Source organism: Hyla sarda, chromosome 4, assembly GCF_029499605.1.
Source record: "Hyla sarda isolate aHylSar1 chromosome 4, aHylSar1.hap1, whole genome shotgun sequence".
Lineage (NCBI taxonomy): Eukaryota > Metazoa > Chordata > Amphibia > Anura > Hylidae > Hyla > Hyla sarda.
The window spans coordinates 234,127,786-234,145,851 of record NC_079192.1 but is presented as its reverse complement, the minus strand read 5'-3'; the positions used below and the strand labels follow the sequence as shown (position 1 = coordinate 234,145,851).

Below are 18,066 nucleotides of genomic sequence, written 5' to 3'. Positions count from 1 at the left end.
CTTTTATTAGGAAGGGGATAGTTCACTTTTATTAAAGGGATATTCCTGTGAAAAAATATATTTTTTTTTTATATGAACTGGCTCCAGAAAGTTGAACAGATTTGTAAATTATAATTAATTTAATTAATTCTATTTAAAAATCTTAATACTACCAGTAAAATTAATACTATTTAAAAATCGTAATACTACCAATACTGCTGCTGAAGTTGAGTTGTTCTTTTCTGTCTAACAGTGCTCTCTGCTGACACCTCTGTCTGTCTCAGGAACTGTCCATAACAGGAGCAAATCCCAATAGCAAACCTCTCCTGCTCTGGACCGTTCCTGAGAAGGACAGAGATGTCAGCAGAGAGCACTATTGTCAGACAGAAAAAAACAACTCAACCTCAGCAGCTTGTAAGTACAGGTATGATTACGATTTTTAAATTGAAGTAATTTACAACTCTGTTTAATTTTCTGGAGCCAGTTGATATGAAAAAAAAAAGTTTTTCACCGGAATACCCCTTAAACTTTTTTTATTTTATTTCAACACTCAATTTTTTTTTTAACCCCCATAGGGGGCTATAACATGCGATCTTTTGATTGCATATACTGATCAGTGCTGTGTCGTAGCATAGCATAGCATTGATTAGCGTTATCGGTGTTCTGCTGCTCCAGCCTGCATGGCAGGCTGGGAGCAGCAGAGCACCGATCGGACGGCAAGGAGGCAGATAAGGGCCCTCGGGCCATCCTCTCAGCTGATCAGGACATTGCGGTTTCACCACGAAGGTCCCGATCAGCTCCACTGAGCTGCCAGGGTACTTTTACTTTTGGTTTAGACGCCGTCATCAACTTTGATGCCAGCGTCTAAAGGGTTTATGCCGGGCATCGGCCGATCGGCGGTGCCCAGCATTAACCCTGTGTCCCGGCTGCTGATAGCAGTCGGGACCCACAGGGTTTGAAGCATGCTCAGCTCGTGAGCACGCTTCAAACCCCCCACTAACGGGACCGGTCCGGGTCCTTAAATACCGGTACGCAAGGGCGTATCTGAGCGCCCTTGGTCCCCAATTGTTTAAAAGCAAGTGAATGGGAAAGTGTCTGCTAATTACACAAGGAACACTATATTAAAAGTTTTATTTGGTGACAGGTACTCTTTAAAGGGATGATAAAATGAAATAAGAAATAGAATTGTCCTTGCGATTTGTCAGTTAGGCGCATTCTCTGGATGATCCTGAGAATTTGTTTCATAGAATTCTCCAGGGACCTCAGTGGTTAAACTACTTGATCTGTTCCATCTTCGGGTGGTGATCAGCTAAGGGGTGGGGCTTCACATTTTCAAAGGTTCTTGCTCCAGCCAGTTGTTTTATAACCAGGCACCAGTTTGGGAGTATGAGGGACATGACTGTGCTCTTGGGACAAACATGATTCTTTCATATATTACAAAGGCTGGGTTCACACCACGTTTTTGCAATACAGTTCCTGTATCAAGTTTGTGATAAAAAAAAAAAAAAATGGATTACAGTAAACTGTAATAAAAAGTGTGTTACAAAGTTTAATCCATATACGGTTTGAGAAATGATGTCCTGTTGCATCAGTTTTTTTTTTTTTTCCCTTTCCATTATGAATAAAGTTTCACTTGTTTGATTTAAATTCCAAGAAAAAAACTTTGCAAAGTCAAAAACCATATGGTGAAAACCGGATGGAACCAAACGCACATATGGTTCTGTACGGTTCCCATTGACTCCCAAGTTAAAAAAAAATAATAAATTTAAAAAATTATACGTTTCAATACGGTTTTTCACCCGGACCAAAAACCATGGTAGGCTACGGTTTTGGGTACGGGAAAATAACTGAAAAAAACGTACAGGATGCAAAACGGACACAACCTGATTCATCTTTTGGCAAATGGTTTTCAATACGGTTCCGTATGGTTTTCAAATTGAAAATGTATGCTGGAACTGTATTGCAAAAAACGTGGTTGTGAACCCAGCCTTAGTGTTAACTATAATGTGAAGCAAAGGTTTTAAACAATAGGATAAAAGGAAAGAAGCAGGTTGTAGGCTTTTGTGTGCATTTTCTGTATTTAGCATAAAAAAATGCATCTGATCAACATCATTCATTGTCTGTTTATCCTTAATTATGTTGATGGTTCATTGATATATGCATCGCCTCTTGATAGCTTATTCATCGGTTTAAGAAAAGGATTCTGACTTGCGAATCACTAGGCAAATCTAAAGTGAAATAATTGCTGAAGATGTACAACCTTATTTGTTACTGAATGGCACTTCTGATTTCAGATGTGATTGGGGGTCTATTAAAAATTAGCTTGTTGAGATTATTTCTGTAATATTTTATTTCACATTATAACCTGTTGAGGAAGGGTGTACAGGTAAGCCCTTGCGTCCTGGTATTTAAGGACCAAGGGAGTACCTGTATGCCCTGGATCCTTAAGTGGCTTTGAAGCGAGCGCAGGAGCTGTGCTCGCTTCAGAGCAGTGAATGTCTGCTACTATCAGTAGCCTCTCACTCACTGCTTATGCAGGCATTTAACTCTTTAGATGCCGTTATCAATGCCAATTACGACATCTAAAGTGAAAGATGCCGGCAGCTCAGTGGAGCTCGCAGAACCCCCTAGATGTCATTGTGAGGGTTCCATGAGCCAAACTGACAGAGGAGGGTTCCCTTACCTGCCTCCTGCTGCCCGATCACTGAGTCACTGATGTAGCCTGATTGTGCAAACCTCTGCGGCGATTCTGGGTCAATCAGGTTTCTGGTGACCTAGAAAAAAGGGTGAATGAGTCTGTCTGAGCCAGCTCCATTCACCCTTACCCAGCAGGAGTGAGGTGGCGGCGATCGGGGCCGGCGGGGGTCTCCTACCTCTCCCTGGCCCGGCGAGTGCCACCTCAGGAGAGGCAGCAGCAGCGATCACAGCAGCAGGAGCAGTGGTGGCAGTCCCTACAGCAGGAGGTGAAGCCTGTTCACCTCCTGCTGTTGCTTAGCAAAAACTCTCAGCATGCACAGCCAAAGGGCATGCTGGGAGTTGTAGTTTTGGAACAGCTGGAGTTCCAGCTACAACTCCTAGCATGCCCTTTGGTATTCCGTGTATGCTGGGGGTTGTAGTTATGCAACAGCTGGAGGCACATTTTTTCTATGAAAAAGTGTGCATCCAGTTGTTGCATAACTACAACTCCCAGCATGCGCAGACTACCAAAGGGCATGCTGGGAGTTGTAGCAGTGTGCCTCCAACTGTTGCAAAACTACAACTCTCAGCATGCCCTTCAACTGTCAATGCATGCTGAGTGTTGCAGTTTTGCAACAGCTGGAGACACATTGGTTTGTGTCCTAACTCAGTGTTCCGCAACCAGTGTGCCTCCAGCTGTGTCAAAAATACAACTCCCAGCATGCACTGAGAGATTGTACATGCTGGGAGTTCTAGTTTTGCAACAGCTGGAGGCACACTGGTTGCAAAACACTGAGTTAAGAAACAAACTCTGTGTTGCGCAACCAATGTGCCTCTAGCTGTTGTATAACTACAATTTCCAACATGTATGGTCTGTCAGTACAGGTTACAATCACATGGGCGGGGGTTTACAGCGAGTTTTCTGCTGCAAGCTTGAGATGCGGCAAATTTTCCTCCGCAGCACAAACTCCCAGCGAGAAACTCTGTAAACCCCCACCCATGTCATTGTACCCTAAAAACACTACACAAAATAAAAAGTAAAACACTACATATACCCTTACACAGTGTGTCGCCCCCCCCCCCCCCCCCCGCTCCCCAATAGAAAAAAAATAAAATCGTCTTGTACTGCACGGTTTCTAAAACGGAGCCTACAGCTGTTGAAACACATCAACTCCCAGTATTGCCAGACAGCCCCTGACTGTCAAGGCATTCTGGGAGTTTTGCAACAGCTGGAGACACCCTGTTTGGAAAACACTGCCAAAGGGTATTTTGGTGGTGGCTGCAAATCCCCAAAATAGGCCTCAAATGCGCATGGCGCTCTCTCGCTTTGGAGCTCTGTCATATTTCAAGGCAACAGTTTAGTGCCACATATGGGGTATCTCCGTACTCGGTACTATCAACCGCACCTGTGTAAATCACCAATTTAGGCCTCAAATGTACATGGTGCGCTCTCACTCCTGAGCCCTGTTGCGCACCTGCAAAGCATTTTGTGTCCACATATGGGGTATTTCCGTACTTGGGAGAAATTGCGTTACAAATTTTGGGGGGCTTTTTCTCCTTTTACCCAATATGAAAAGGTAAAGTTGGGGTCTATACCAGCATGTTAGTGTAAAAATTTTTATTTTTTTACACTAACATACTGGTGTTGCCCCCATACTTTTAATTTTCACAGGCAGTAAAAGGAAGAAAAAAACAAAACAAATTTGTTAAGCAATTTCTCCTGAGTGCGGAACTACCCCATATGTGGGTGTAAAGTGATCTGCTGGCGCACAACATGGCTCAGAAGTGAGAGCACACGATGTACATTTGAGGTTTAAATTGGTGATTTGCACAGGGGCAATCAACAAAATATTCCCAAGGATTCCAGGGCAAAGTACAACTACTACCTTTAGGGGTCACCCCCAAGAGGCAAGCCATAAACTAGAAATCACCCCCTAATAACAATAATTTATTGGATTACTTTAATATCAATTGATAACCTACTGAACATAAATGTGACCTAAAATTACAGCCAGTGTTCCTTACTGTGGGTTACACATCCTTCACTTTGACATGCTTGTTTTTGCACTCTACATTGAGGAGTGTGTATTGTATAAGGTCTATGGACACATGGCTGCTGTTAAAAGCTGATCTCAGTTTGCCCTCCTGACATTTCGTCAGACACCAGTGGTCTGCAGTGAGCATTTACACCCTACAGGTGTCTGACAGATTTTTGGAACAGTGGTCAGTGAAAATGAAAAATTACATTTGTCAAATGTCAGTGGTGTGTAAATGCTTACTGCACCCCTTATTAATTTCTGTGAGGGGTGTAGTTTCCCAAATGGGGTCACATGTGGGGGGGTCCACTGCTCTGCCACCACGGGGGGCTTTGTAAACGCACATGGCCCACCGACTTCTATTCCAACCAAATTCTCTCTCCAAAAGCCCAATGGTGCTCCTTCTCTTCTGAGCATTGTAGTTCGCCCGCAGAGCACTTTACATCCACATATGGGTTACAAGTTTTGGGAGGCTTTTTCTCCTATAACCACTTGTGAAAACAAAAAATTTGGGGTAACACCAACATTTTAGTGAAAAAAATCAAATTTTTAATTTTTGTGGCCACCTTTAGCGGAAATTTGTCAAACACCTGTGGGGTGTTAAGGCTGACTGTACCCCTTGTTACGTTACGAGGAGTGTAGTTTCCAAAATAGTATGCTTTTTTTTTTTTTTTCTTTGCTGTTCAGGCACCTTAGGGGCTTCCGAAATGCGACATGCCCCCCAAAAACCACTTCAGCAAAATTTTCTTTCCAAAAGCCAAATATGAATTTTTCTGAGCATTGTAGAGCGCCCGCAGTGCACTTGACGTTCACACATGGGGTATTTCCATACTCAGAAGAGATGGGGTTACAAATTTTGGGGGGCATTTCTCCTATTACCCCTTGTAAAAATGTTAAATTTGGGGGAAAACCAGCATTTTAATGAAAAAATTAATTCACACATAACTTTACACATCCCACTTAAACGAAAAGTCGTCAAACACCTGTGAGGTGTTAAGGCTCACTGTACCCCCTTGTTACGTTCCTTGAGGGGTGTAGTTTCCAAAATAGTATGCCATGTTGGTTTTGCCTTTTTTTTGCTGTTCTGGCACCATAGGGGCTTCCTAAATGTGACATGCCTCCCAAAAACCATTTCAGAAAAGCTCACTCTCCAAAATCCCATTGTCGCTCCTTCCCTTCTGAGCCCTCTATTGCGCCTGACCGAACACTTTACATACACATATGAGGCATTTCCTTACTTGAGAAAAATTTTGGGAGGCTTTTACCCCTTGTAAAATTTCAAAAACAGGTCTACAAGAACATGCGAGTGTAAAAATGAAGATTTTGAATTTTCTCCTTCACTTTGCTGCTATTCCTGTGAAACACATAAATGGTTAACGCACTCTTTCTGAATGTCATTTTGAATACTTTGGGGGGTGCAGTTTTTATAATGAGGTCATTTATGGGGTATTTCTAATATGAAGGCCCTTCAAATCCACTTCAAAACTGAACTGGTCCCTGAAAAATTCAGATTTTGAAAAATTGGAAAATTACTGCTGAACTTTTAAGCCCTCTGATGTCTTCCAAATGTTTCCCGGCGGGGCAGAAGCCGCTGCAGATCAATGATTTAGAGCGGGCGCTTTAAAGGGGTTATCCAGGAAAAAACTTTTTTATAAATATCAACTGGCTCCAGAAAGTTAAACAGATTTGTAAATTACTTCTATTAAAAAATCTTAATCCTTTCAGTAATTATTAGCTGATGAAGTTGAGTTGTTCTTTTCTGTCTAAGTGCTCTCTGATGACGTGTCTCGGAAACCGCCAAGTTTAGAATCAAATCCCCATAGCAAACCTCTTCTACTCTGTGCATTTCCCGAGACAAGCAGAGATGTCAGCAGAGAGCACTGTTGCCAGACAGAAAACAACAACTCAACTTCAGAAGCTGATAATTATTGAAAGGATTAAGATTTTTTAATCTTAACTTTCTGGATCCAGTTGATGTAAAAAATAAAAATAAAGTTTTTTCCTGGAATACCCCTTTAAATCAATGAACTGCACCGGCTTTTGCGGGGCCAGAGACCGCCACCTCCTTCTCTCCCCCTGCCTGTCCTGGGGTCCTCCCTAGTCCAACCACCACCACCGCTGCCCCATCGCCTCCCCCATCCCCGGTGTTATAATTACCTGTTCCCGGGGTCCGCGATACTTCTGGCTCCGGCGGCGTCCTGCGCTGTCACTGTGCGCACTGACGGTGACGTCGCATTGAGGACGTCACTAGTCATTGCACCGCGCACAGCAACAGCGCAGGACGTCACAGGAGCCAGAAGTATCGCGGACCCGGGAACAGATAATTATAACACCGGCGATGGGGTGGCGGTATGTGGCCAGAGGATGGGGGAGGCAATGAGGCAGCGGTGGCGGTATGGGGCCAGAGGATGGGGAGGCAATGGGGCAGCGGCGGCGGTATGTGGCCAGAGGATGGGGAGGCAATGGGGCAGTGGTCGTCTCTGGCCGGGGCATTATCGGCATATCGGCAAAGTAATTGCCGATACCGATAATGTCCAAAATCGTGAATATCGGCTAAACCGATAATCAGTCGATCCCTAATATGTGAATCAATATATCATTTATTCATTTGTTATGTCTATTTTCCTTATAAGCAGAGAGTTTCAAATAAAATAAAAAATTTAAATTAACATTTTTTATCAAATTTTGGAATTTTTCACCAAGAAATGATGCAAGTATCAACAAAAATTTACCACTGACATAAAGTTGAATATGTCTCGTAATCAGAATGTAAAGAAAAAGCATCCCAGAGTTATTAATGCTTAAAGTGACAGTGGTCAGATGTGCCAAAAATGCCCGGGTCCTTAATGTGAAAATGAGCTGGGTTCTTAAGGGGTTAAAGGTTAAATAAACAAAATATTTTTTTTTTATTTTTTTAAATCAACTGGTGCCAGAAAGTTAAACAGATTTGTAAATGGCTTCTATTAAAAAATCTTAATCCTTCCAGTACTTATTAGCGGCTGTATACTTCAGAGGAAATCTTTTTCTTTTTGGATTTCTTTTGTCACAACCACAGTGCTCTCTGCTGACACCTTTGTCATTTTAGGAAATGTCCAGAGCAGCATATGTTTGCTATGGGGAATTTCTTCTGCTCTGGACAGTTCCTAAAATGGACAGAGGTGTAAGCAGAGAGCACTGTGGTCCTAACAAAAAGAAATCCAAAAAGAAAGAAATTTCCTCTGTAGTATACAGCCACTAATAAGTACTGGCAGGATTAAGATTTTTTAATAGAAGTAATTTACAAATCTGTTTAACTTTCCGGCACTAGTTGATTTAAAAAAAAAAAAAAAAAAGTTTTCCACCGGAGTATACCTTTAAACAGTAAATGCAATCTAATGATTGCTTATAAAAGTCCCCTACAGGGACTTAAAAAGTGTAAAATGAAAAATAAAAAAGTTTCTAAAATTTATATAAATTTAATTACCCTTATTTTCACATAAAAAAAAACATAATTGGGATCGCCGGGTGCGCAAATGTCCAAACTATTAAAATATAATGTTTATGATCCCACCCGATAAACAGCGTTAATGTAAAAAAAAATACTAAACACCAAAGATACTGATTTTTTAATCACATCATATATTGTGAAAAAATGTATAAAAAGTGATCAGAGAGTCCCATCAAAACCTAAATGGTACCGATAAAACCTACAGATCATAGCGCAAAATTTGAGCCCTCATACATCCCTGTATACAGAAAAATTTAAAAGTTATAGGGATCAGAAAATGAAAATTTTATGCATACCAATTTTGTAAAAAATAAATAAAAATAATGTACAATAATAGAAAAACTATATTAATTGGGTATCATTTTTATTGCATTGACCTACAGAATAAAGATAATGAATAATTTTCACCATAAAGTGCACCGTGTAAAATCTGGCGCACTACAGGTCTCAGAAGGGAAGGAGTCACATTTGGCTTTTTGGAAGCAAATTTTGCTCTGGTGGCATGCCGCATTTAGGAAGCCCCTATGGTGCCAGGACAACAAAAAAAAAACACATGGCATACCATTTTGGAAACTAGACCCCTTGGGGAACGTAACAAAGGGTAAAGTGAACCTTAATACCCCCACAGGGGTTTCACGACTTTGGCATATGTAAAAAAAAATAATAATTTTTACCTAAAATGCTTGGTTTCCCAAAAATTTCACATTTTTACAAAGGGTTAAAGCAGAAAATACCCCCCAAAATTTGAAGCCCAATTTCTTCCGATTCAGAAAACACCCCACATGGGGGTAAAAAGTGCTCTGCTGGCGCACTACAGGTCTCGGAAGAGGAGTAGTCACATTTGGCTTTTTGGAAGCAAATTTTGCTCTGGGGGCATTTAGGAAGCCCCTATGGTGCCAGGACAGCAAAAAAAAAAAAACACATGGCATTACATTTTGGAAACTAGACCCCTTGGGGAATGTAACAGTGTTACAGTGAGTACTTACACCTCACAGGTTTTTTGAACAGTGGCCCGTAAAAGGGAAACATTAGATTTTTTTGCACTATATTGATAGTGTTAACCCAAATGTTTCATTTTCACATTGGGTAATAGGGCAAAAGGCCCCCAAAATTTGTAGAACAACTTTGTCTGAGAAAAAGAAATACCCCATATGTGGATATAAATTGCTCTGTGGACGCACTACAATGTTCAGAATAGAAGGAGTGAAATTTTGTTGAAATTGAAGTCTGGGGTCATGTGCATTTATAAAGCCCCCAACAGCAAAAAAAAAACACATGTGACACCATTTTAGAAACTACACCCCTCAATGAACGTAACAAGGGGTACAGTGGGAAATAACACCTAACAGTTTTTTTGAAAAATGGGCCATAAATTGAAAAATTAGATTTTTTTACACTAAAATGCTGGGGTTACCTAATTTTTAACATTTTCACAAGGGGTAATATGAGGAATTGGGTTACAAATTTTTGAGGGCTTTTTCCCCTGACTATAAAAATACATCCACATATGGGGTACAACAAGGCTTAGAAGTCATAGAGGTCAGTTTGTATTTGTGGCCTATGGCATATCAGTAGCTGATGGTTACATACATTCCGAGGAAAAAACTAAAATGAAACACCCACATGTGACACCATTACAGAAAGTACCCACCCTGAGGAATGGGTATAGGTGTAAAGAGGACATTTTGAACGCACAGGTGTTTCCTAAATTTATTTTCCAGGAATGGATGAAGGGTAGCTTTTGAAAATTGCAATTTTCAACCTATGCTCTGCTTCATCTTTCTGGGAACAACTAACATGTGACTCCGAATTGTCGCCTGGAATTACGACAGAGCTCAGCGAGAACTCTTCGCATTTGAGGCGGATGTTTGTTACGGACCTAACAGTTACATACATTCAGAGGAAAATACAAGAAAGGAACACCCACATGTGAACCTATTACAAACAGTACACCCCCTAGGGAAGGTGTATAGGGTGAAGTGGAGATTTGGAACAGATGGGTGTTCCCTTCATATATTTTCCAGGAATGGATGAAGTGTACTATGGGGGGAAGAAAATTGCAATTTTACTGATATGGCAATTATTTTCCCAGAATGATGACCCAGAGTACAGCCAAAAGTAAAAATGATGCCCGCCCCAAACCCTGTACTCTGAATCATCATTATGGGAAGGGGATGTGTGGGGCCGTCCCTATTCTGTTACCTCAAATGCGCAACCCGCTCAGGTGGGGAGAGAGAGCGTTGCGTATTTGAGGCAACTGCAAACCTCCAATGCTGTTGACTCTGTGTCCCATGACCCATTTTTTAGAGGGAAGAAAAAAAAAAAAGATATTGGGGTATTGGAAAATAGTTTTTTTTTTTTTTTTTTTTGGGGAGGGGGGTATTTTGAAATCGGTATTTTAAATTTGGAAGTCAATGTACCCTGGACTGGTACATTGGAGCCGAATTCTGGGGAATGAAAATTAGGGCAAAGGATGGAAAATTTAGTACTCCATGGAAGTGTGATACTCCCTGAAGCAGCCTATGCAGAGGCCCGGATTATCTGGGCAAGTGTCACACTGAATGGTGGTGTCCCTCAGTCTCCCCTTCCTGTGACACACTCTGCATTTCTTCTGGGTTCGTCCTGACCTTCTAGTGTTGGGGATCACTCCTGGAAAGTGTTGGCCCTGGACGATCCGGGGACCTAAACTTCCAGAGGTGCTCTGACCCGCTCCTTGGCGGTCACTGCAACTACCTCTTGGAACTGCAGGTATGTCCCTGTGTTGCCAGCGTACTTGTACAGTATAAAAGAGTTGTACATGGCAACCTATACCATGTAGACCGCAACCTTTTTATACCATACACGTGTTTTCCGCATGGCATTATATGGCTTGAGGGCTTGATCAGAAAGACCACTCCCCCCCATATACCGATTGTAGTCCAGAATACAATTGGGCTTGAGGACCGGTCCCGCGGGTACCTCGCACAGGGACAGGGGTGCTGCCGTTCCCATGAATAGTGGTGAGCATAAGGACATCCCTCTTGTCCTTATACCGAACCAACAACAGGTTCTCATGGGAAAAGGCACGGGACTCACCCCGGGGGATAGGAGCATGTAGGGGATGGGGCGGAAGGCCTCTTTGATTCTTCCGGACTGTCCCACAAGTGACCGTGGATCTGGCGGCAAAGGAAGTGAAGAGAGGGATACTAGTATAAAAGTTATCCACGTAAAGGTGGTAACCTTTATCTAGCATTGGGTGCAAAAGGCCCCAAACGATTTTCCCGCTAACACCCAGAGTGGGGGGACATTCTAGGGGTTCAAAACGGGAATCTCGTCCCTCATACACTATAAACTTGCAAGTGTACCCGGAGGTACTCTCGCAAAGTTTATACATCTTCACGCCATACCGCGCTCGCTTGGTAGGGATGTATTGCCGGAAGCTGAGTCTCCCCTTGAAGCTGATGAGAGACTCATCAATAGAGACCTCCCACCCCGGGACATAGGCCTTCCAAAATCTGGCCCCGAAGTGATTGATGACCGGCCTGATTTTATTCAGGCGGTCATACGCAGGATCAGTTCGGGGGGGACATGCCGCATTATCAGCATAATGCAAACATCTCCCAATGGCCTCGAACCGGGGACGTGTCATGGCCATACTGTAGAGGGGTGTCTGGTAAAAGATGTCCCCACTCCAGTATTGCCTGACACTGGGTTTTTTAACTAGACCCATATGCAGCACGAGGCCCCAAAAGGTCCTCATTTCAGCTGCATTGACTGGAGTCCAGCCGCCGGGTCTAGCTAAAAATGAGCCCGGGTTAGCGGCGACAAACTGTTGGGCATACAGATTTGTCTGTGTAACCATCAAATTAACAAAGTCGTCACTAAAAAAATGACCGAAAAAGTCCATTTCAGTGAACCCGACAATGTTAATTTTGATTCCTGAGTCGCCAACAAACTCAGGAATCACGGCTCGTGGTCTGCTGGCTGAGTCCAGACAAGTTCGCCGGTACGATGTACCAGTGATTGTGGCTGGGGGGCTTCACTAGTATGAGCGCCAGGGGGACTCATACTAGCATGGGGCACAGGGTCAAGGGCAGAGGAGGTTTGCGGCACCGCACGGCGGCGAGTTCGCCACCTTGGTCGCTCATCATCTGAACTAGATGATGAGGAGGACGATGAAATAAGGAAGGTGGGGTCTTCATCGTCCTCTGAGATGCTTTCAGAGTCGGAGGCAAGTATGGCTAATGCCTCCTCCGCCGAAAAAAACACTCTGCGGGCCATTTCCCTACTCTAATGTGGATACAGGTGTGTGTGTGTGTGTGTGTGTGTGTGTGTGTGTGGGAAAACTTCATTGGTGTATGTGCTGCGTGTGGTGTGATACTACCTCCCTAACCCGCCCTAACCTAACTAAACTAACCCGCCCTAACAGAAAAAAAAATAAAATAAAAAGGGGACTTTAAAAAAAAAAAAAGGGACTTCTAGCGCAAAAAAGCCCTGCATAAAAAAAAAACGTTTATCTAATCAGTGGTGTGCGCACTGATTAGCGCTTGTGGCGGAAGGGGGCGCAGAAGTCAGTGGGGGGTCCGGCCACTCAGCCCAGAACAGTGGCTGGTGGCTTTTTCACAGACCCCCACACACAAAAAAACAAAAATAAAATAAAAAAATGCTTAACCCCGGAAAAAGGCACCCACCTGAACCCAAAAAAAAAAAAGCTGATCAGTGATAAATCACTGACAGCGGTTGGACAGGCTGCACACACAGGTACGGTCCGTCCACACAGTACACGCCTGCTACTGGTGGCACGGACCGCCTATGGGTGCAAAAAAGCGCCGGCACCACAAAAAAAAAACTGATCAGCGGCGGGTGGGCTTTAACAAACGGTGGCGGACCGCTCTTTTATAACTAAGAGGGTCCGCACACACGCTTAGGTGAAAAAAAAAAATCTGCGCCAAAAAAGAAAATGGGCCGGGGTCACGCAGCTATAGGTGCTACGGACCCACGGACACCCACTGAGGTACGCTGGGGGAAGAAAAGAAAACTTTTTTTTTTTTTTTTTAACCCTATCCTGTCCCTACCTAATCTAAAGCTACCCCTGGGGGATTTCTGTGCCAAGGGGCCACAGAAAGGAGGCAAGGGGCACTTTTTTCAACTGAGGGGATGGTGGGCAGCACGGGGCTCCGTCCTGCTCGCCAGATCTCTGTGGAATGGCGGGCAGAACGGAGCAACGTGCTCCTAGCCCCCACCATCCCCTCCCATTACACTGTGATTGGTGTGGTCACTTTGGCCACCCAATCACACTGTAGTGGGGGCGGTGGCAACAATGCCAGCCCCCCAGTACAGCACTGATGTTGATTGGTGGTGTATATTACACCACCATTCATCATCTATATCCGGGTCACACGTGACCCTGATGACCCGGAAGTGCTGCAGAACACCGGTTAATACTTAACGGCATCCTGCAGCGATCGCCGGTATAGAAGGTCCTCCGGACCTCCTCTGGCACACTGCCGGGATGTCTGCTGACATCCGGCTCCGATCCTCGCCCGGCTAACGGCGGGGAACTGAATCGCAGCACATCGCTCGTCTGAATTGACGAGCGATGCGCTGCGATCGCCAACATGGGGGGTCATCATGACCCCCCCTGGGCGATATGCCGCGATGCCTGCTGAACGATGCCTGCTGAACGATTCGGACACCGGCTCCCCTCCACCTAGCGGCGGGGGGCCGAGATTTGACAGGACGTACTCAAACGTCCTGAGTCCTTAAGAACTCGGAAAAGGGGCCGTTTGAGTACGTCCTGCGTCCTTAAGGGGTTAAGGCCAAAATGGGCTTCATCCTTAACCCCTTAAGGACTCAGCCCATTTGGACCTTAAGGACTCAGACAATTTTATTTTTACGTTTTCGTTTTTTCCTCCTCCCCTTCAAAAAATCATAACTCTTTTATATTTTCATCCACAGACTAGTACGAGGGCTTGTTTTTTGCGCGACCAGTTGTCCGTTGTAATGCCATCACTCACTTTACCATAAAATGTATGGCGCAACCAAAAAAATACTATTTGTGTGGGGAAATTAAAAAGAAAACCGCAATTTTGCTAATTTTGGAAGGTTTTGTTTTCACGCCGTACAATTTATGGTAAAAATGACGTGTTTTTTATTCTCTGGGTCAATACAATGATACCCATGATTATACACTTTTCTATTACTGTTGCGCTTAAAAAAAATCGCAAACTTTTTAACCAAATTAGTATGTTTAAAATCCCCCTATTTTGAAGACCTATAACTTTTTCATTTTTCCGTATAAGCGGTGGTATGAGGGCTCATTTTTTGCGCCGTGATCTGTACTTTTTATTAATACCATATTTGCTTATACAAAACTTTATTACATTTTTTATAAAAAAAAATTTTGGAATAAAATGTTATAAAAAAGCAGCTATTTTGGACTTTTTTTCTTTTTTACATTCACGCCATACTGGATCATTTACATTTTATTTTAATAGTTCGGATATTTATGCACGCGGCGATACCAAATATGTATATAAAATAATTTTTTTACACTTTTTGGGGGTAAAATTGGGAAAATGGGACAATTTACGTTTTTATTGGGGGAGGGGGTTTTTCACATTTTTTTACTTGTTTTACTTTTATTTTTACACTTTAATAGTCCCCATAGGGGACTATTTATAGCAATCACTCGATTGCTAATCCTGTTCAGTGCTATGTATAGGACATAGCACTGATCAGGGTTATTGGTGATCTTCTGCTCTGGTCTGCGGGAAGGCAGATCAGAGAAGAAGACTTCCGGAAGACAGTGGAGGCAGGTGAGGGGACCTCCGTCTGCCGTGCAGGATGATCGGATCGCCGCGGCAGCACTGCGGGCGATCCTATCATCCTGTTAAGTGACCGCGATGCTGCAGATGCCGTGATCGGTATTGATCACTGCATCTGAAGGGTTAATGGCGGACATCCGCGGGGTCACGGGTGTCCGCCATTACCGGCGGGTCCCTGGCTGCGATCCACAGCCGGGACCTGCCGTGCATGATGCCGGCATCGCTCCGATGCCCGCGGTTATGCTCAGGATGTAAATGTGCGTCCTGGTGCGTTAAGTACACCACGTCACCAGGACATACATTTACGTCCTGCGTCGTTAAGGGGTTAAAGGGGTACTTCCCTGGAAAACATTATTATTATTATTTTTTTTTTACTAAACTGGTGCAAGAAAATTAAACAGCTTTGTAGATTACTTCTATTAAAAAAATCTTAACCCTTTCAGTACTTATCAGCTGCTGTATGTTCCAGAGGAAGTTGTTTTCTTTTTGAATTTCATTTCTGTCTGACCGCAGTGCTCTCTGCTGACACCTCTGTCTATTTTAGGAACTGTCTAGAGCAGAATAGGTTTACTATGTCTATTTAAGGAACTGTCCAAAGTAGAAGCAAATCCCCAGAGGTGTCAGTAGAGAGCACTGTGGTCAGACAGAAATGAAATTCAAAAAGAAAACAACTTCCTCTGGAACAAACGGCAGCTGATAAGTACTGGAAGCGTTAAGATTTTTTAATAGAAGTAAATAGCTTACATTGAGGACATAATAGCTGCCATATGGCTTGTCTGTTTTTCCTGTGGAAGACCTGAGGCGTGAAGGATGCACATATTTATTGCCTAGTACGTAGTCACTAGTCCTTTTATTTGAAGAGCATTACCTGCTTAACATCAACCACCTGACATGTGTTGTTTTTTCTCATAGTGTTTCATTTGGTGAAGAAATAATCTGCATTACAAGTCAAGCAAAGAAAGAAGGAACTGTCAAAGTGAGGTTGTCCTATGGTACTAATACTGTAAAAGAAGCTGGAAAATTTACATACAGAAGCAATCCCACCATTACCCAGTTTAACCCTGATCGCAGCTTTGCCAGGTATTTTTACATTATCTGCTGCAAGAATAAATTATAGCAAATGTGTATTTCTACTTTCTTTAACTACTGTCACTTCTCTAAAATGTTCTGGATATGAATCTTAAATCCAGAACTGAACTGTGTACCGAGACTTGGGAGCACTCAAACTTCCCACTGTTTTAGTTGTGTGGGTTTGTTGCTCTGTTTTTTTTTATTCATAAAAAAAAAAAAAAAAAAAAAAGCTGAGGGTCATATTTGGAAGATGTCTTTTTGTTATGTGATAACATTACATTTAGAGAATATAATAGTGGGATTAACAAGTCTTCTGACAGATGGTGTCCAAAAAAAGTTAGTTTAGGCTGGTGGATTTTCAAAACTATCTGAAAATTTTACTTGCAGAATTAGTATTGTAGCTTCCCTTTTCAGCCACCCTGGAAATAGAGATGTTATGATTATTGCAGCTCTCTTCCCTCTTCTGTTCACAGTAAATGTTATTCACAATACATATAAAGAGCCATCATTGTCACATACCTGACTAACCTCAGGAAGAGGAACTAGTTACCAAGGGTAGAGTTTTCTTTTAATCACATTAATACCAACTAGAAGCTTAAGAATGCCTAGGGTCCAAGTCATTTTACATGCCTCGCAACAGTGTGCAGATCTCCAAAACCTTTTGATTTGAGGTATTTGCTTTTTAATGTACACATAAACCCTTATTTACTTAGCCTCTTAAGGACCAAGGACGTACCAGTACGTCCTGAGTCCTTTCCCTTTCTATAACGCGGGGCCACAGCCAGGAACCGTGGCTCATAGCGCGCGGCAATGATCGCGGTGCCGCGCACTATTAACCCTTTAGACGCGGCGTTCAAAGTTGAACGGCGCATCTAAAGGGAAAGTAAATCACTGCCGGTTAGCTCAGGGGGGCTGTTCGGGATGTCCACGGCAAAATCGCGGCATCCCGAACAGCTCTGGGACACGAGGAGGGTCTACTACCTGGCCTCCTGGTGTCCGATCGCCAAATGACTGCTCAGTGCCTGAGATCCAGGCATGAGCAGTCAAGCGGCAGAATCCTTGATCATTGGTTTCCAATGAGAAACCAGTGATCAATGTAAAAGATCAGTGCGTGCAGTGTTATAGCCCCCTATGGGAGCTATAACACTGCAAAAACAAAAAAGTGAATAAAGATCATTTAACACCTCCCCTAATAAAAGTTTGAATCACCCCCTTTTTCCCATTTAAAATAAAAATAAACATATGCGGTATCGCAGCGTGCGGAAATGTCCGAATTATAAAAATATATTGTTAATTAAACCACACAGTCAATGGCGTACGGGCAAAAAAAATTCCAAAGTCCAAAATAGTGTATTTTTGGTCACTTTTTACATCATGAAAAAATGAATAAAAAGAGATCAACAAGTCCTATCAATACAAAAATGGTACCGATAAAAACTTCAGATCACAGTGCAAAAAATGAGCCCCATACTGCCCCATATGCAGAAAAATAAAAAAGTTATAGGGGTCAGAAGATGAGAATTTTAAACGTATTAATTTTCCTGCATGTAGTTATGATTTTTTTCAGAAGTACGACAAAATCAATCCTATAAAGGTAGGGTATCATTTTAATTCTATGGACCTACAGAATAAACAGAATGTGTGATTTTTACCGAAAAATGTACGGCGTAGAAACAGAAGCCCCCAAAAGTTACAAAATGACGTCTTTCTTTCAATTTTGTCTCTCAATGATTTATTTTTTTCTGTTTTGCTGTAGATTTTTCTGGTGAAATGACTGATGTCATTACAAAGTAGAATTGGTGGTGCAAAAAATAAGCCATCATATGGCTTTTAGGTGCAAAATTTAAAGAGTTATGCTTTTTTAAAGGTAAGGAGGAAAAACTGAAAGTGCAAAAAACGGAAAAACCCCTGGTTCTTAACCCCTTAAGGATGCAGGGTTTTCCGTTTTTGCATTTTCATTTTTTCCTCATCACCTTCTAAAAATCATAACTCTTTCAATTTTGCACATAAA

The 18,066-nt window shown here is 42.7% G+C and overlaps 1 protein-coding gene across 6 annotated transcripts in view; it reads left to right on the top strand.

Annotated features, from left to right (window-relative positions):
* PLXNB2 (plexin B2) overlaps positions 1-18,066 on the top strand; it is a 332,704-nt gene that overhangs the window by 265,924 nt on the left and 48,714 nt on the right. For all 6 annotated transcript variants that reach the window (XM_056573761.1, XM_056573757.1, XM_056573759.1 and 3 more), the window contains one exon: positions 15,897-16,064. In XM_056573761.1, the coding sequence (XP_056429736.1) occupies positions 15,897-16,064 (168 nt within the window). The remainder of the gene's footprint in view (positions 1-15,896; positions 16,065-18,066) is intronic.